A 20,663-nucleotide genomic window follows, 5' to 3' on the forward strand; every position below is an offset into this window, starting at 1 on the left:
ATTGCGCTGCCTATGATAAAAGATATTGCTCTACATCAGATTAATTTCTTTTTTTTACCATTTTATAGGCAAAACTAATAGTTCTGTCCCCCCAAAAACACCGAAATGTTATGAAATAAAAAATGTGAGACTGTTTAGTGAATTAAAAATTATAGAAATTCTGCATTTTCAGCTTCTCAGTTTTAAAAGCCACCACAACGTATGGTAGCATATTTAATACTGTAGATATTCACATTCCAAACTATGAATACAGTCTGTTTGGATTTATTGGCTTGTACAAGCCTATGTTCATGCTTACGGCTTGCTAATAACATGCTAATTGATATTCAATCCCTTTTGATTTCCTGGAACATTTCTGGTCTATTCTGTTATTATGAAAGTAAAGAGTAATAGTAAACCCCAAAATGAGCAAAGCTTATTCCAGATAGGAGGGTGACTGACCTTATTTTTGGGCAATGGAGTCAAAAATCGTCAAGTTATATCAGAACTACGGGATCTGAGCGGTCCTAGCCGAGTGGCTGGCACGCTAGTCTTGAAATCCTTTGTCCGTGAGGGCAGGGGTTTGAGTCCTGGTGTCACTGAATATTTGGTTTGGAGGGGGGAGGGGGGTCAGTAGCATACAAAATAAACAGTTAATAAATACAAAACTATTTTACATCAACAGTAAAAACAAATCATGCAAGGAAATAACAGTGAACGGAATAAGGTAATTAATTGAATGAATGACACTTTTGTGGAAGTTCCATTTCGGATGGCAATGGTTTTCAAATACTGAATTTCTAGAATCAATTTATTAAGTATCTTGTAACAAGTGAATGAGAAAGTATACATGATAGATTAGGCTGAAAAAAGACTGTACTCTATAGCTGCTAATGGCAGCGGCAGTTACAGTAGTATCAACAGCAAAGACGATGCCGTGGTTTGTCACTAATAGTTCATGAGTGACACTGCCGCAACAGCACCGGCATTGTATGATTAGGAGTAGGAACAGTGATATTCCAGAGGGTGATTAATTGTATAGATTACAATAGAGCAGAAGGTCCACGTTGAATACCACAGATTTTTTGGAAACAAGTTCAAGCAGGTAAGAAATTTACCAGTTCGTCGCAATAGCCCAACTTGTCGTTCAGCTTTTCTGAGAGGGTATAGACTTCTGACTCAGCCAGTCGAAGACGAGAAGCAAGCTCTTGATGGTTAGCCAGTTGTTTATCAAGCTCGCCAATTCTATGGCGAAGACTTTCAACGGATGACTGACGATTCAACTTTTTGATGTTTTGTTTCTGTAATGCCTGAAAAAGAGTTATAAATTAATGATCTTAGTTCCCTTTTTTATACATCAGTGAAACAATAAACATTCTATAACTTAGTGCGATTACTTTCAGACAAAATCAGCCAGTCACGACGAAAGTGAATGTTTTTGACGAATAAGACCAAGTTAAGGTTTTCAAGTGACTCACAATGGTATAAGTCAAAGCTAACCCAAATTAAGAGGATTCGATACCTTAAACATCATTTTGTAAGCCTCAACGTCGGCTGACTATCTCAAAGGCAAAGGTTCCAGTAGTGAATTCTCCCTGGGGACTACTTATCATAGAAACCTATTGAGAATTTGTGATTTGATTGCAAAGACAATAGAATTGGGTTGGCAATGTTTTCAATCAAAGCGGGTTGAACCACAGGAAATTCCAAGAGCTGTCAAATTGATCAAATAACCTTTCTTTTTAGGTGATTTTTGGAATTCTCGTAGCAGGTATACTAGAATGTTCTTAGGGTTAACCCTTTCCTGAATTTTATAAAAAAAATTCTGCTCCGTTTGATCGAAAAAACAAAATTTACACTTCCTAATGATATAAGCTTCACTAAAGTTGAATCTCTCTATTTCAGACACAAAACAAGAGGAGTTATAAGGTTTTTCTAAGATTTCAGGAAAAGTAGGTGTCCGCATTTAGTTTTCTGCCGTTTATTCAGATCGCTTATCCAAGCTCTAGAATTTATGGCAAGACCGCCCTATAAATTCTAAATAGTTTGGCCATGCAAGCTAAAAAGGTTTATAGTGGACGAGATAGTGGCTATAGTGGCTCATTGTTTATAGTGGCTCATTCTTTATGGCACCGAATTCCCTTAAAGACTAGCTACTGATGAAGAAAAGGAGTATTAGTTTTGGAAGCTAATGACCCCTTTCAATTAAAGTGGTAATGAACAGACATCATTACGACGCGTTATAATTACATGGGACAGGCGGTTTCGGCCCAAAGACCTTAGTAATTAAAGATAATTGCTTGAAAGACAGCTTCAGGCGTGGTAGTTAAGCCCAAGATTCCCCTGTTACTAGCCGAGGTTTTAACCATGAACTAACTGGCACCTAATGATCTTTCATAGTTTTTTTAATTATTAACTGTGCCTTTTCCTATAAATAAAATAGGTTATAAAAATATACAAACTGGCTACCAGCGCTGCTCATTTGGCAAACATAACTGAGCCCTGGATATATAGTTGATAACAAGTCTGCAAGTTGAGTTTTTAAACTGGTTATCAGCTTTTTAAGAGGTGGAAGTATTTTTTTTATCTAAATTTGTACCTTTTTTTGTCTGAATTTGTACCTTCTCGTTGGTTAATCCGGTTTTAAAAGGGCGGGGCTATTTTTCTTGCTAGAAATCGGGAAGAATCCGACTGGCCAATACGAAGATATTTTTAAAAAAGAGAAGTACAAAAGAGTTATCTCTCTTTTTCCCTTTGGCCCGTAACCTCAGTCAAACTTAATTATTTAGAATTCACACTATATCAGTTAACTACAATTAACACTATTTTTGGGGAAATTCTCTGTTTGTAGCTCTTAACATGTTTAGTTACTGCTTTGACTAAATGGTTTGATATGACTGTAGTATGGCAGTAAAATGGTTTCATATGGTATTTAGGGCATACCAAACACTACATAACCAATAAAGCTTTGAGAGGAAAAAATAATGTAGGGGGACTTGCAAGTCATTAATGGCATATTCATATGAAGAGCTTGGTAAACCAGTCTCTTCCCTACCCTTGCTTCAAATTCATGCCCCCTCCCCCTCCAAAACCGGATCCATACTTTTTTGTACCAAACCACGTTTTGTTGACTATATTTTGATTGCAATGGAAATGTGAAACAGAAACTATTGTGCTTTTAGTTTACTGATGGTAACCATTTCTAAAACTTGAATATACCACATTTCAAGATTTTCGAAACTATTGTTTAAAATCTCAGTGTTACCACTCCCAGTTATTATTAGCTAGTAAAACAGCCAAATTCTATCCGTATATTACTCCATTTATTGTTCTCATGAAAAATATTCTTTTAGAACACACTGCCTTTCAATGAAAAAACTGCAAGATAAAAATAGTAAATATTAATAATTTTTTTTACAAATAAAAAAAATGAAAAGAACAGGCATAATATTTTAAATATGATAATGAAAAAAAAAACAACTGCTTTTAATAATAAGAAAATTTCGAATATATTGACTTCACGTCCAAAATCCTTTATCAATGGAATTATGTAAAAAAAGAGAAGCTAAAAGAAAATTAAACAGAGTATAGAAATAAAAGAGAAAATCAAAACAAAAGACACAAACGAAGAACAAAAAAGTGCTATCTTAATAATGTCCAAATGGACAACTGTGTAATCACTGCAAATTGTAAGAAAATTTGATTTTGTTTGGTTTTCCTGCTATTTGCAATGATTGAAAAGTTGTCATATTTTGTATTATTAAGATGTGAGTTTTATGCTTTTTTTTGTAAATATATGCTCTGTTTAGTTTATTTTAGTTTTTGTTCTTTTTTTCAACATATAAATATTTCTGTTGATAAAAGTGATCCGGACGTGAAGTCGAAAGATTCAGACTTTTCTCATTATTAATTAAAAAAACTTTTCCCACAAAATAAGTTTTTCAAAGAAAAGTAAAGAACTCCATGAAACAAAAAATGAGCAAAAATAAAATATAATAATCTACCTAGTGTTAAACTACCGCAAATCAGCGTCGATAAATAAATGAAACCCTAAACGAACAGAAATTACAATAAATAACCGAGTCAAACTCATAACGAGCAAAAATTAACATGAGTTGGGCTCGAAACCCCTATGCCTTCCCAAGGCCAGAACATAACTTGCACTTTACTGAAAAAAAAATATAAATGTTCTTTGTTTGGACCGTTGTTCCTAGTTTGGTTCAGATAAATACCCTTCCCAGATTCTTTTCTTTTGGTCCCTCTAGTCATAATTATTCCTCGTCATAATTATCCCCCCTTTCCCCCTAGTCATAATTATTAATTTTCCCTTCATTTTGGCCGCGCCATTTTCATTCCTTCTTTAATTGCGTAGTTTGTGAAACAAACCACGAGGCATTAATTGCGCAGTTAGGGATGATTCACCATAGCTAAAAAGCTACTTCAGAGAACAGGTTTGGTCCAAATTGTCGGGGGTGAAAGAAGGGGCATAAAGTAAACCCATTTGAAGTAGGACAGTAATTAGTATGCCTTTGGATTGGCTGGAAAAATCCACCCACCACACATCGCAGACACGCGGTGAGCGAACTGGGGGAACATTAGAAGTGTGATTTTTAGTTCTTTTATAAGCGTGACTGAATACAGTAAGATCTTTTTTACTATATAATCTTTTACTTTCTAGCCTAGGTAGAGTCCAAGGAGATAGTTAGAAATATTATCGGTAACCCAGGACGGGTACCCTTGGCCTTAAAGTGGCCCCTTTGACCGTTTGATCACGTTATCATACCCTAAGGCAGGGTATATTGTTTAATTGGGTACTGACGTACCCGATAGATACAAAACCGTTGGAGTAAGCGCGGGCATCCTACTAATATTTGGGCCGTCAAGGGGCTTCGCCCCTCTAGTAAGTGGCCTAGCAACATTTTTGCGCCTTTTTGCACCAATAAGTGGTGACCCCCATACCTTGCACACCCCCAATATTCTTACTTTTATAACGTTAATAAATTAAATAATATTAACATTTTGATTAATAAATAGCACTATATGTATATTAAACTGACCATGCACATTCATGCGTAATTTTTTCAGTAAAGTGCAAATTATTTTCTGGCCTTGGGAAGGCATAGGGGTTTTGAGCCCAATTTATGTTAATTTTTGCTCGTTTTGAGTTTGACTCGGTTATTTATTGTATTTTCTGTTCGTTTTGGGTTTCATTTATTTATCGACGCTGATTTGCAGTAGTTTCACGCTTGGTAGATTATTATATTTTATTTTTGCTCATTTTTTGTTTAATGGAGTTCTTTACTTTTCTTTGAAAAACTTATTTTTTGGAAAAAGTTTTTTTAATTAATTCTATTCGTTTTATATTGATATTGTCTTTTCATAGAAAAAGACAATAATACTTTAAATCTTTCCGTTTTTAAGACTTTATAGTTTGTCCTTCTATTTGTATGCTGGAGAAAAATTTTCAGCAATTTTTAACAACATACACCCTCTTAAAAATCTGGACACAAATAGTAGTGTTTAATTTCGTTTCATACATCCTTTAGTTGACCTGAAATGGAAAACTTCATACTATTCGCAATAAAATCTGCTTACTTTCTTTGATAGGTTGGACACTTACGCTATTTTGACTTGCTTAAATTTTAAGAGCAGAAGTAGCCCCAAAAGTTTGAACATAATACCATCAGTCGTTCTTGGGATACTACTGAGATGCCTTATTGGGAATTAGCGTTAACACCTTGCATTTTCATTTAATCTTAGAGCAATATTTAGTTTTTAAACATAAAGGCAAATGGAAGGGTGGGCGTAGGAGGGGTATTAGTTGCCCTCCAATCACTTTCGACTATTTAAAAGGGCATCAGCCCTTTCTATTTTCATTCGAATGGGCCCTTTTTGAAGTTCCTACGACAACTCCTTCGATACGAAGTGCCCTGGTCTAAACAACAACAACAACAACAACAAAAAAATCGTACATTATACCCACATCGATCTTTACTATAAAAATTTCAAGCCTTACAATCACTTTCGACTATTAAAAAGGGCACTAGGCATTTCGATTTCCAATCGAATGAGCCCTGTTTGAGTTTCTACGACCAAACTTTCTATAAACACCTTATATGCCCCCAAGGCATAAATTACAACCCTTATCCTAAGGGCTCTGAGGGTGGTTGTCATCCTCTAAGACATAATTTCCAGAAGTTTCAACTACGTTAAACAAACTGACTAACTCAAAACTTTGATTTGATGTGTTTGGGAAAATGATGGGCGTGAGAGGGGCGTTAGTCGCTCTCCCATCACTTTCAACTATAAAAAAGGCACTAGCCCTTTCAATTTTCAATCAAATGAGCCCTTTTGAAGATTCTACGGCAACGCTTTCAATAAAAACCTTATATGCCCCCAGGGCATAACTTACAATCCTTACCCTAAGGACTGTGAGGGTAATTGTCATCCTCTAAGACATAATTTCCAGAACTTTTAACTACGTTAAACAAAATGGCTATCTCAAAATTTTGATTGGTTGTGTTTGGAAAAATGATGGGGCATAACTGTGTTTGGGGCATAACTTACACCCCTGCCCTGAGGGTTGGGGAAGGTTCATCCTTAAAGACCTAATTTCCAGAACTTTCTACTACGTTGAACAAAATGGCTATCTGAAAATTTTGATTGGATGTGTTTGGGGGAATGGTGCACGTGAAAGGGTGGTTAGTTACCCTCCAATCACTTCCGACTATTAAAAAGGGCTAGTGCCCTCTCAATTTCCAATTAAATGAGCACCTTTTGAAGTTTTTACGACAACTCAGTCTATAAAGACCTTATATGCCCCCAGGGCATAGCTTGCTACCTTTGCCCTGGGGACTCTGGGGGGTTTGTCATCCTTAAATACATAATTTCCAGAACTTTCAACTACGTTGAACAAAATGCCTATCTCTAAACTTTAATTGAATGTGTTTGGAGAAATGCTGGGCATGAGAAGGGGGTCAATTACTCTCCATTCACTTTTGATATTAAAAAGGGCAATTTCAATTTCCAAACAAATGAACCTTTTTTGAAATTTCTACAACAACTTTCTATATGAACCTTATATGGCCCCCAGGGCATAACTTACAACCCTTGCACTGAGGGCTCTGAGAGGGTTATCATCCTAAAAGACCTAATTTCCAGAACTTTCAACTATGTTCAACAAAATGGAATCCAAAATTTTGATTGGATGTTTGGGGAAATGGTGGGCGTGACAGGGGGGTTGGTAGTCCTTCAATTGCTTTTGACTATTAAAAGGGCACTGGCCCTTTCAATTTCCAATTGATTGAGCCCTTTTTGATGTTTTTCAACATCGTTTTCTATAAAAACGTTACATGCCCTCAGAGCATAACTTACAACCCTTGCCCTGAGGGTTGTGGGGGGGGGGATTTTAATCCTCAAAGACCTAATTTCCAAAACTTTCAACTACGTTGATTAAAATAGCTATCTAAAAATTTTCATAGGATGTGTTTGGGGAAAAGGTGGGCGTAAAACGGGAATTAGTTGCTCTCAAATCACTTTCGACGATTAAAAGGGAACTAGCCCTTTGAATTTCCAATCGAATGAGCCCTTTTTTCAAGTTTCTACAACAAAGATTTAAATAAAAACTTATATGCCCGCAGGGCATAATTTATAACCATTGCCCTGAAGACTGTGGGGGGAGTATCCTGCTCAAAGTTATAATTTCCTGAACTTTAAACTGCATGGAACAAAATGGCTATCTCAAAATTTTGATTGGATGTTTTTGAGGAAATGGTGGGCGTGGAAGGGGTGTTATTTGCCTTCCAATCACTTTTGACTATTAAAAAGGGCATTAGCCATTTCAATTTCCAATCGAATGAGCCCTTTTTTAAGTTTCTACGACAACGCTTTCTATAAAAATCTTATTTGCCCCCGTGGCAAGACTTAAAACCCTTGCCCTGAAGACTGTGGGGGAGTGTCCTCCTCAAAAACATAATTTCTATCTGAAAATTAGCAACGCTGAACAAAATGGCTGTCTCAAAATTTTGACTGGATGTGCTTGGGGAAAAGGTAGGCGTGAGAGGGAGGTTAGTTACCCTTAAATCACTTTTGACTCTTAAAAAGGGCAATAGCCCTTTGAAATTGTAATAGAAATAGCCCTTTTTCAAGTTTCTACAACAAAAATTTCAATAAAAACTTATAAGCCTCCAGGGCATAACTCATAACCATTGCCCTGAAGACTGTTGGGGAAGTGTCCTGCTCAAAGGTATAATTTCCTGAACTTTAAACTGCATGGAACAAAATGGCTATCTCAAAATTTTGATTGGATGTATTTGAGGAAATGGTGGGCGTGGAAGGGGTGTTATTTGCCTTCCAATCACTTTTGACTATTAAAAAGGGCATTAGCCATTTCAATTTCCAATCGAATGAGCCCTTTTTTAAGTTTCCATGACAACACGTTATATAAAAACCTTATATGCCCCCAGGGCATAACTTACAACCCTTCCCCTGAGGGGTGTGGGGGAGTGTCCTCCTCAAAAACATTATTTTTATCTGGAAATCAACTACGCTGAACAAAACGGCTATATAAAAATTTTGATTGGATGTTCTTGGGGAAAAGATAGGCGTGAGAGGGGGGTTAGTTGCCCTCAAACCACTTTCGACTATTAAAAAGGGCAATAGCCCTTTGAATTTCCGATCGAATGAGCCCTTTTTCAAGTGTCTACAACAAGGATATCAATAAAAACCTTATGCCCCCGGGGCATAATTCATAACCCTTGCCCTGAAGACAGTGGGGGGAGTGTCCTACTCAAAATTATAATTCTTAGAACTTCGAACTGCGTTGAACAAAATTGCTATCTCAAAATTTTGATTGAATGTGTTTGGGGAAATGGCAGACGTGAAGGGGGTGTTAGTTGCGTTCCAATTATTTTCAACTATTAATAAAGGCACTAGCCATTTCAATTTCCAATCGAATGAGCCCTTTTTGAAGTTTCTACGACAACACCTTCTATGAGAACCTTACATAACCCCAGGGCATTACTTAAAGCCCTTGTCATGAGCGCAGTGTGTGTGTGTGTGTGTGGAGGGGGGGGGGGGTGGTCGGAGTTGTCATCATTAAAGACCTAATTTCCAGAACTTAAAACTACGTTGAATAAAATGGCTATCTCAGAATTTTGATTGTATGTGTTTGGGGAAAAGGTGGGCGTGAGATTGGGGTTAGTTGCCCTCCAATCACTTTTGACTATTAAAAATAGCACTAGCCCTTTGAATTTCCAATCGAATGAGCCTTTTTTGAAGTTTCTACGACAACACCTTCTATGAGAACGTTATATGCCCCCAGGGCATAACTCACAACCCTTGCCCTGAGGGTTTTGGGGGTGTGTCCTCATCAAAAAAATATTTTCTTTCTTAAAATAAAATACGATTAACAAAAGGGCTTTCTCAATATTTTTATTGTTTTTTTTTGGGGTAATGATGGGTGTGGGGGGGGGGGGCTAGTTGCCTTCCAATCACTTTCGACTATTAAAAAGGGCACTAGCCACTCCAATTTCCAATCGAACAAGCCCTATTCGAAGTTTCTACGATAACTCCTTCGATACGAAGTGCCCTGGTATGAAAAAAAAAGTACATTGTGCAAACATCGTTCTTTACTTAGGCAGCGCGATTGCGCTGCCTATGATTAAATGATTGTGTCTGTGGTTGTTTTTTTGCGTATAATATTTAAAATATTACACCTGTTTTTATATTTTCATTTGTTTTATTTGTTATTGTGACAGTACGTTGAAAACAAAACTTTTTAATTGTTTAAGATTGGTTTTAAAGTGAACTTATAAACTTATATCGTTTATAAACTTTTATGTTGTTGTGAGGTTACCAATGACCAGTACCATTTTTAAATTAGCCAATGACCAAAAAGGCTTTTACTATTGATATATTTAAATATATAACATCTTAATAACATATATGAACTGAAACATTTTCCAGGAATCTGTTTTATCAAACAGTTCGTGGTAACGAACAGTAAGTAAGGAGTGACCCGGCTCAATAGTAACCAAAACTCTAAAATAACTGATTTGTTGAAAAAAAAATTCCGCATTTTTGTGTATAGGAGCTTGAAACCTCTACAATAGGATTCTCTGACAAACAGAATCTGATGGTGTGATCAAACAGTTCGTGGTAACGAACTATAAGTAAGGAGCGACCCGGCTCAATAGTAACCGAAACTCTAAAAAACAGAATTTTGATATCAATAGATACATCAAAAGAATCATATTTTTATTCTGATTTCAAATATATAAGTTTAATCAAATTTAGTCTTACCCATTAAAACTTACGCGCCTGAAAATATATTGCCGTATTTTCGAAAAAAGGGGGAACACCCCCTGAAAGCCATAGAATTTTAATAAAAATCACACCATCAGATTCAGCGTATCAGAGAGCCCTATTACAGAAGTTTCAAGCTCCTATCTGCAAAAACGTGGAATTTTGTATTTTTTGCCAGAATAAAGATCACAAGTGCGTGTTTATTTGTTTTTTTTTCCAGGAGTGATCGTATCGACCCAGTGGTCCTAGTATATCGAGAGACTGCTCATTCAAATGGAAATTAAAAGTTCTAATGCCATTTTTAAGTGACTAAAAAATGGAGGGCAACTAGGCCCCTCCCACGCTCATTTTTACCCAAAGTCACCTGATTAAAATTTGAGACAGCCAATTTCTTCAGCATGGTCGAAAAATACAATAGCTATGTCTCTGAGGATGACTTAATCCCCCACAGTTCCCAAGGAAAGGGCTGCAAGTTATGAACTTTGCTCAATGTTTACATATAGTATTGGTCATTGGGAAGTATACAGAAGTTTTCAGGGGGATTTTTTCTGGTAGTTTTGGAGAGGGGTGAGTGGGGTTACGTGGGAGAATCGTTCCATCAAGGAAGTTTTCATAGAGGAAGGGTCATTGCTATGAAGGGGGTGCCAGATATTCCAGCATTATTTAAAAAACAATCAGAAATTAAATAAAAAATAAGTTTTTTCAACTGAAAGTAGGAGCAACGTTAAAACCTAAAACGAACAAAAATTATTACGTAAAAGATTGGGATCGCCCCCAAGTCAATACCTCGCTCTTTACAGTAATTTTTTTTTTACTTTCATCAAAGCTATTTATGCTAATTAACGGCCTTTGTGATTAAGGGGTTATTCTTAAAGAATTGGAACAAAATTTAAACTTTAGCGTAAAGAGCAAGGTATCGACTAGGGGGCAAACTCCCTAATATACGTCATAAAACATGTGCGAATTTAGAAGTTTGTTACGTAAGTTAATTCGTACGTTACTACTACTACTACTAACAACTCATTGCAGCATCAAGCCCCCTGAGGCAAACACAGATACGTACGATTCTCCTACCTCCCAATATATTCAAAGTCTCCCTTTTTAATTCCACCCACAATGTTCCCTTTTCCATTAAACCATTCTTTATGACGTCCTCCCACCCCAGACGGGGACGACCTGCTTTCCGTTTAGCCCTAGATGGTTGGCTGAAAAGAACAATCTTCGGCAATCTGTCATCCTTCATCCGCACAACATGCCCTAACCACCTCAACCTTTCAACAAAATTTCGAGAAAGCCATTTAGCCAAAAGAAAAGTAAAATTAATATGCAATTTTTTTTTAATTATTCATGTAAGGTGAGACAAAATCAAAGCTGCAATAATTCAAGAACGTTTAGGAATTAAACTGAAAGTAAGGAGTGACATTAAAACTTAAAACGAACAGAGATTATTCCGTATATGAAAGGGGCTGTTCCCTCCTCAACGCCTCGCTCTTTACGCTAACGTTTGACTCTGTCTCACAACTTTATTTTTTAAAACAATAAAAAACTTTAGCGTAAAGAGCGAGGCGTTGAGGAGAACAGCCCCTTTCATATACGGAATAATTTCTGTTCGTTTTAAGTTTAAATGTCGCTCCTTACTTCCAGTTAAAAAAACTTGTTTTTTTAATTTAATTTCTGAATTTTTTTTAAATTAATGCAGGCTTTGGTTTTGGCTCACTGTACAAATAATTAAAACAAAATTTGCAAAGTAATTTTACCTTTTTTTGGCTAAATGGCTTTCTCGAAAGTTGTTTAATTTTATTTATGAACGTTTTTATTAGTAATAAATATGCAAAACTTACGAATTAACTTACGTAACGAACTTCTATATTCGTATATTTTTATTATATATATTAGGGAGGTTCGCCCCCCTAGTCAATACCTCGCCCTTTACGCTAAAGTTCGAATTTTTTTCCAATTCTTTAAGAATGAACTTAATCACAAAGGCCGTTAATTAGAATAGATAACTCTTATGAAAGTACTAAAAAAAAACTTTAGCGTAAAGACCAAGGTATTGACTAGGGGATGAACTTAATCATATACATAATAGTTTCTGTTCGTTTTAAGTTTTGACGTAGAAAAGTTTTCAGTTGAAAACTTGTTTTTATTTATTTCTGATCGTTTTTTTAATTAGTGCTGGGAAATCCGGCTCCCCTTTCATAGCATAGTCCCTTCCCACATGAAAACTTTCTCCATGGAAAATTCCTCCCACGTAACCCCCGATACTTCTACTACCAGAAAAAAATCTCCCTGAAAACGTCTGTATACTTCCCAATAACCAATACTATATGCAAACATTGGGCAAAGTTCATAACTTGCAGCCCTTCCCCCGTAGAATGTGGGGGATTAAGTCATCCTCAAAGACATAGTTATTATATTTTTCGATCATGCTGAACAAAATAAGAAAGTAAGGAGTGACATTAAAACTTAAAACTTAAAATTATTCCGTATATGAAAGGGACTGTCCCCTCCTCAACGCCTCGCTCTTTATGCTAAAGTTTGACTCTTTCTCACAACTCTATTTTTTAGAAAAAAAAAAAAACTTTAGCGTAAAGAGTGAGGCGTTGAGGAGGGGACAGCCCCTTTCATATACAGAATAATATCTGTTCGTTTTAAGTTTTAATGTCGCTCCTTACTATAAGTTAAAAAAATAACTTGTTTTATTTTGTTAATTACAATCAATAGAAGGAACCTGACTCGGTCTTATCCTAAAAAAGTGAGAAGCACCTTAATAAAGAACAAAATTCTGGATGAAAAAAATGAAAAATGAAAAAAAATGAAAAAAATGAAAAATTTTATTTTTTCATGTATTATTTTTAACGTAAAATGTGGTTACTAAGAGGAAACTATATTTATTTGCAGACGCTGCAACAACATTAAATTCAAAGTTAAAAAGAAATTACCACAAATAAACAGTGTGTTGCCTATCTCACCCCCTCACTAAAACAGGCAACTAGTGTCATTGCAGATTTAGTGGAACTGAAGAATATTTCAAGAAGTTACACTTTTTTATTAAATAAAATGAATAAAATGCTTTTTAAATTTTCAGACTTCTCAAAAATGAATTTCTAGTACCCAAAGTAATTATATAATTATATAATATAATTAATTATATAGTATAATTATATAAGTAATTAACTATATAATTATTTCAATGTGGTTCTAAGTAGGGGTTTCATGTAAGAATTCATAATAGCAATACATTAGGGAAGCCAATTTCGTATATCAGGGGGGGGGATCAATTGCATCGGAGGTTTTAAAAATTATTTTCTCTGCATTTTCTTTGACAAAATCTGGAAAATTGCCCCCCTCCCATATATTTTCGTGAATTGACACCCTTGTAATAAACTACATCTATCTACTAGGCAAAGCTTTTCCCCTGTTACTGTAAACAAGATCCCCCATTCAGAACATGAACAGAAGTCCTTCTTAGAGAATTACCTCATTCATTGCTTTTACATAATGAAATTGCAATCAATAAATTCACCAGATGGGGCCTTCCTATTGATCTATGACTGTGAGGCGCAGGCTTGTCTCCGAGCCGCCGAATTTGCCTTGTCAATCGAGTACTCCGATGGAATGTGCAAAGGAAATGGAGACGTCAAGAAAACATATAATCGAAACTAATTACAAATAGCAAGGATGGGTGATAGAAGCGTTAAAAATGGCGATAATCAATAATTCTATACGTCAAGGTTTATCAAAGAAAGCACGGACTTTTTGGAAATGAATCAGGCTCAGAAAAGTTTCTAGGATGATTAAAGACTATTCAAGACCAAGATCATATACAATAAATCAATTTCAATGTTCTGCATGTTTCCTATATTCAGCTTTTGGTGCTACCCATTATATTCTACATTATTCTCACAAAGACTTTGCCTTAATATAGTATATATATATTAAGTATATAATATATATATACTATATTAAGACTTTGCCTTAAATAAGTATATATATATATATATATATATATATATATATATATATATATATATATATATATATATATATATATATATATATATATATATATATATATATATATATATATATATATATATATATATATATATATATATATATATATATATATATATATATATATATATATATATATATATATATATATATATATATATATATATATTATATATATATATATATATATATATATATATGTATATAAAATGAACTATTATCATATATGAAGATGATAAAATAAACTAGTCAAACAGTACACAATATTTAAACTTTAGTTTTTTGGGGTTTATGGGGGGGGAAGGTACCTAGGTTAGGCTATATATTTAATATATGCTAAGCTTTATCCCCCCTTTTTTTGAAGGGGAGGGGTCAAAACCCCTAACCCTTCTATTCCCTGGATACGGCCTTGATCAGAGTTCTTTTATCTAGTGACTTGCACACTCAAATTTCTAGCCGTTCGAATATAACAAGTTTTCGACCCTGTTTTGACTCATTTTCTGGAAAATGATTTTTTTTTTCATTCCTCACTGTGCTTTCGGGCTCTGTTAGCCCATGAATTTACGACTACAATATGCAAGCCGTTCTATAATAAATTTTTGTTTATTTGTCAGGCCCTTTTTTTTGGGGGGGGGGGGGGTTCTATTTTTGCTTCTGCATCGGTGTTATCTTAGTCTAAGGGCTTAAATGTGTTGTGAGAAAATTGAAGGAATGATTTTGTAGCCCTATTGGATCCTAATTATGGGGTTCCATGCCTCCAAACTTTTTTTTCAATAGGTTATTCCCGTCTAATGCATTTTTAGCAGTAAGGTTTAAACTTACCAGGGACAAAAGGTTGTTAGACCCACTTCTGCGTCCAAAAACACCCTTCTCCCTCCCATCAGTATGTATGAAGCTCACTATCCATGGAATGATCCGCAAAAGTTTCGAGTCAGCTAGACACTCAAGATCAAACATGCCCCTATTTTACACTATAAAACCTATCAGTGAACGATAGGAATATTTATCCTTGTCCTAGTATTTATCAGGGTCAAGTCAACCCCGGAGGAATATTTATTGGACTTGGTTGACTATTTTAAATAGAATGTACATCTCAAAATGTTTAATTGCTATAATGGGGGTTACGAACTTTTTAGGGCCACTGCTTCATTGCGAAGTGACCAAAAACAAACATGTGGAAGGCACATGGCTTTTTCTAGGAGCCATGGCTGAGTTTTATCTCTGATACTAATTATTTGGAATATTAAGAGACGAACCTCAAAGAATCAGACAGTTAACTGAGTCCAATATATGCAATGGTCTGGTATCCTAAAGATCGTCTTTTAATATAATGCCACCCAATAAATTTGGCGTAACAAGTTCAATGAAGCGAAAAGAAAACGAAACTAATTTAAAATTTTTAGGTATTTTTTTAGTTGGAAATTAAAAATTAAAAATTGCTCAGACTTTATAAATACTTTTGCAGTTTACATAATGACTTTAGAGATTCTATTAAAACTTTCAGGAATTATTCTAGTTTCAATTGACAAATCAGATTTTTTTAAACCCTACAAAAATACTACATTTATACAGCTATATTTACATGCTTCTTATAATGTCAAAAATCCTATTTTGATCTTCGTATAAAAGATGATTTGCTACTAAATTATTGAACAGAAATGTAGTTTTTCGTAAAAAAAATGATTCTATTTTAAAAATAATTTTTTTTTAATTACAAAAAGGTTTTTAGATACATCAATTTCATTTAAATGATATTCAAGTGCCCTGCTAGCTGAGGAAAAAAGGATGCCGTATATGCAGAATATAGTAGAAACAACTTTTTTTGTTTTTTAAGCCAATATATTTTCCTTGTTATTTAAGCCAAGAAACTGAAAGTTACCTATGTAGGGGTTTCGGACAAAGCGGTTGTGACGCTATTTTTAGGAGATATGGCCTATTGTGTTTCTTAGTATTGGACGTGATCATCTCTTACTAGGTTGTTAGCTACCGCTGCAACCCAGATTAAATAAAAAAAAAATGCAATTTATTCAGCTGAAAGCAAAGAGTGACAATAGGAATTAAAACGAGCAAAATTATTCCGTATATGAGTGCTATTAATAGTGCTATAAGCAGCATCTATTTACAAAATGTAGGGAGGGGGGCTTATTTAATAAATTAAAGGAGGACAATTTCTTTTTTCAATCAAAGTTGAAAGAGAGAGTGAGAGAGAGAGAGAGAGAGAGAGAGAGAGAGAGAGTGAGAGAGAGAGAGAGAGAGAGAGATTGACAGGCTTTGAGCCACAGGCTTTTTTCAAAGATAGCCTCTGTTTCTCCGTGGTCACACTTGAAACACTAATAAAAAGGAATTGATAAGAAAAAGATATAAGTTTGCTCAGTATTTTTCGTCCAAATTACAAGAAATTGGTGTTGAAATATGTTTTATTACCAAGCATTAGCAAAGAATAAAAACTGAAGATTCTAATGAAAAATAAAACAAATAAGGGTTATTCCATTTATGCAACGCTTAACAAGTACAACTCTAATTTTATTCCACCTTCCCCAACTCAACACTACAAAAAAAGTGGAAAGTCACCGAAAAGCTAGGTGTAAGCTGACCACTATCCTTTCCATCCCATAAGAATATCAGACAAGTTCCAATCAATAGAGTTCCAAGATTTCCAGGAAACAATTTCACGGAAATGCCTATTTATTCAGTTATTATATAAAATAACAAGTTTTTCTAGCTGAAAGTAAGCAGCAACATTAATACTTAAAATGAACAGAAATTCTTCGTATTCAAGGGAGGTTATCCCTTCCTCAACCCTCGCTCTTTACTCCAAAGTCTTAAAGTTCTCTAAATACTTCTCATTTAAACTGAACGGCCCTTTGAGCACTCTTTCTTAAGGAATTGTGACGAAAAAAAAATTAGCATAAAAATCGAGGGTTAAGGACGGGATAGTCATTTATGGAATAATTTCGATTCATTTTGAATTTTGACGTTGCTCCTTACATTCACTGAAAAAAAACTTGTTTTAACTCCTGAACGTTTTTCAAACTAAGCCAGAAAATCCCCTTCTACCCCCCCCCCTCGTGTAAAAATTTCGCCTGGAAATCCCACCAGACGCTTTCCTCCCTATGGAGACTTCACCCGGTTGAAAATAACCCCAACCGGAAAAAATGTCCGTTTATTTTTCAATTACAAATACTACATCTGAACAAAGGGCAAATTGCGTAACATTACGACCCTTTTCCCAAGGGCTATTTGGATGATTTGGAGAAAAAAGGACATGGGAGGGGGGGCTAGTTACCCTCCAATCATTCTGATCATTTAAAAAAGACACTAGAATTTTCAATTTCCCCGCGAATGGCCCCTTTCTCAATGTTTTAGGACCATTGTTTCGATACAGTTACCCCTGAGAAAAAAAAACACGGATCCGTGATCTTTCTTCACGCAAAAATTACAAAATTTCACATTTTTGTAGATAGGAGCTTGAAACGCCTCCAGTTGGGTTTTAGGGTATGCTGAATCTGATGGTGTGACTTTCAGAATTTTGAAATTGTAGCCTCTTCGGAAAGTACTTTTTATTCCTATTCTCCAGTTATTCTTTTATTTTCTTTTACTTCATTTCCTTTTAAGAAGTTTATTTCCTTGTTAGAATCTAAAACCTATAAATTGTTTTAAATATTTGTTGTTTCTTAAAAAAACACAAAATATTAAAATGATTATTCATAAAATTGTGCATACAAAAACAAAAGAATATTAACGTTACTATAAAATATAGATAAAATTTTGATTTTCAACTTTTAAAATATGGTTTTGTGTCTTTTTGTGACTCTTTTTGCTGGACAGATTTATAAAAATGTAAATGAGACTGAAATAAAGTAACCCAAACCAATCTGAAGGGAGGGGCAAGAAAGTACTCAAGGAGGGATCTATCCCCTTCACCAGACCCTAAATTTTCCCGAAAGTTTATACACTTATTATTCAAAATGTCATTAATTTTTCTTTTATTACCGGGCTACCAAAAAATCCTATTCGTCTGCCTATGCATGGGGTTGGTAGCTTTTGGGATTTCAGAGCCCCCTCTTACATAGGAAATCATTAAAAATAAAAAAAAAATCTGGTTTTGCAGTATTGTTTGCTAATTTCCCCCCACCTTGGATCCTCCATTGAGAAGATGCATTACCTATTTAAATGGGTCAAACGGCGCATTTAGACCTTATATTTAAGGGATTAAAAAGTCACATTAGAGCGCAAAAGGTCACTAAAGCCAAAGATCAGAAAGAAAGAAATTATGTCCGCTAAAACTATTTTAGCTTGAGCTTTTAGATTTTTCATAAGTTATAAAGAATAATCATTAAACAGAACAAAAAAAGCGACAAAAATAAGAAGCAAAAAGATTAACAAAAGTTTATGTGTACAGACCTGTGTCACAGCAGAAGAATATGAAGGGGTAATTTTCTTGCAGCAATCTTACTTAACTAGTAAACCTAATGGTAATCCCATAAAGACTAGCAGTGGCACCACAGATTTTAAAATTTGTATCCTTTTTATCTTACGCTTGTATCATCCCTACCACTCTTGGAAATATACTGAAGATTTTCCCCTATATGGAAGGACTGTTCCCGATGGGGCGCACATGCATATTCTAAAAATTTAATCTCTTCAAAGTTTTTTTTTTATAATCGCTTTTATTTGCTCATTCTGCCAATGTTTCGAGTTTTCTCCGTAAAAAGAAAAACATCAAGTAATTCCCTGGACGAATCATAAACAAAAAAAAAGAAGATGAATCATTTATTTTAAATAGGTCAATTAAAACATAGTGTTGAAAATCAAAAAAAGATTAAACATTTTCCTAAAAATTACCCTCTAATGTAAGAGACGAACAGAAATTAAATTTATATATATATATATATATATATATATATATATATATATATATATATATATATATATATATATATATATATATATATATATATATATATATATATATATATATATTACTGTTTTACTTACACAGTTTTACTTGCATTACTGGATCGCCAATCCATCCACGTGGCTATATATTTTTTTTGCGCTACACGATAACGTTTCAATGATGGCCGACTGTCTCGTGTCGGGAACGCCTTTATGAATTATCGAGAAAACGCTCAAATGTTGCCTTTAAACAGTTTGATATGCCCCAAAAAATCAACTGGTCATTAAAGAAGGAAAACTGTTCACAGAATATTTTTTCTTACATTACTAGATCACCAATCCATGCACGTGGCTATATAGTTTTTTTGCGCTACACGATGACATTACAACGATGGCCGACTGTCTCGTGTCGGAAACGCCTTTATGAATTATCGAAAAAACACTCAAATAGTGCTTTTAAACAGTTTGATATGCCAAAAAACATCAACTTGTCATTAAAGAAGGAAAACTGTTCACACAATATTTTTTCTTACATTACTAGATCACCAATCCATCCACGTGGCTATATAGTTTTTTTTTCGCTACACGATGACGTTAAAACGATGGCCGGATGTCTTGTGCCGGGAACGCCTTTATGAGTTATCGAAAAAACACTCAAATGCTGCCTTTAAACAGTTTGATATGCCCAAAAACATCAACTTGTCATTAAAGAAGGAAAAACTGTTCACACAATATTTTTTCTTACATTACTAGATCACCAATCCATCCACGTGGCTATATACTTTTTTTGCCCTACACGATGACGTTACAACGATGACCGACTGTCTCGTGCCTGGAACGCTTTTATGAGTTATTGAAAAAACGCTCAAATGTTGCCCTTAAACAGTTTGATTTGCCCAAAAACATCAATTTGTCATTAAAGAAGGAAAACTGTTCACACAATATTTTTTCTTACATTACTAGATCACCAATCTATCCATGTGGCTATATATTTTTTTTGCGCTATCCATCCACTTGTCATATATATATATATATATATATATATATATATATATATATATATATATATATATATATATATATATATTTCACAGTTTTACTGGTTCACTGTTTTACTTACACAGTTTTACTTGCATTACTGGATCGCCAATCCATCCACGTGGCTATATATTTTTTTTTGCGCTACACGATAACGTTTCAATGATGGCCGACTGTCTCGTGTCGTGAACGCCTTTATGAATTATCGAGAAAACGCTCAAATGTTGCCTTTAAACAGTTTTATATGCCCAAAAAAATCAACTGGTCATTAAAGAAGGAAAACTGTTCACAGAATATTGTTTCTTACATTACTAGATCACCAATCCATGCACGTGGCTATATAGTTTTTTTGCGCTACACGATGACATTACAACGATGGCCGACTGTCTCGTGTCGGAAACGCCTTTATGAATTATCGAAAAAAC

The 20,663-nt window shown here is 34.7% G+C and overlaps 1 protein-coding gene across 1 annotated transcript in view; it reads right to left on the reverse strand.

The window, feature by feature from the left end:
- The window catches only part of Rbp (RIMS binding protein), a 439,820-nt gene that overhangs the window by 311,286 nt on the left and 107,871 nt on the right, over nucleotides 1-20,663 (reverse strand). The window contains exon 4 of the mRNA XM_089098234.1: nucleotides 1,098-1,289. Coding sequence (XP_088954360.1) covers nucleotides 1,098-1,289 — 192 coding nt within the window. The remainder of the gene's footprint in view (nucleotides 1-1,097; nucleotides 1,290-20,663) is intronic.

Source organism: Artemia sp. Qi Xiang Cuo, chromosome 12, assembly GCF_049724085.1.
Source record: "Artemia sp. Qi Xiang Cuo chromosome 12, ASM4972408v1, whole genome shotgun sequence".
Lineage (NCBI taxonomy): Eukaryota > Metazoa > Arthropoda > Branchiopoda > Anostraca > Artemiidae > Artemia > Artemia sp. Qi Xiang Cuo.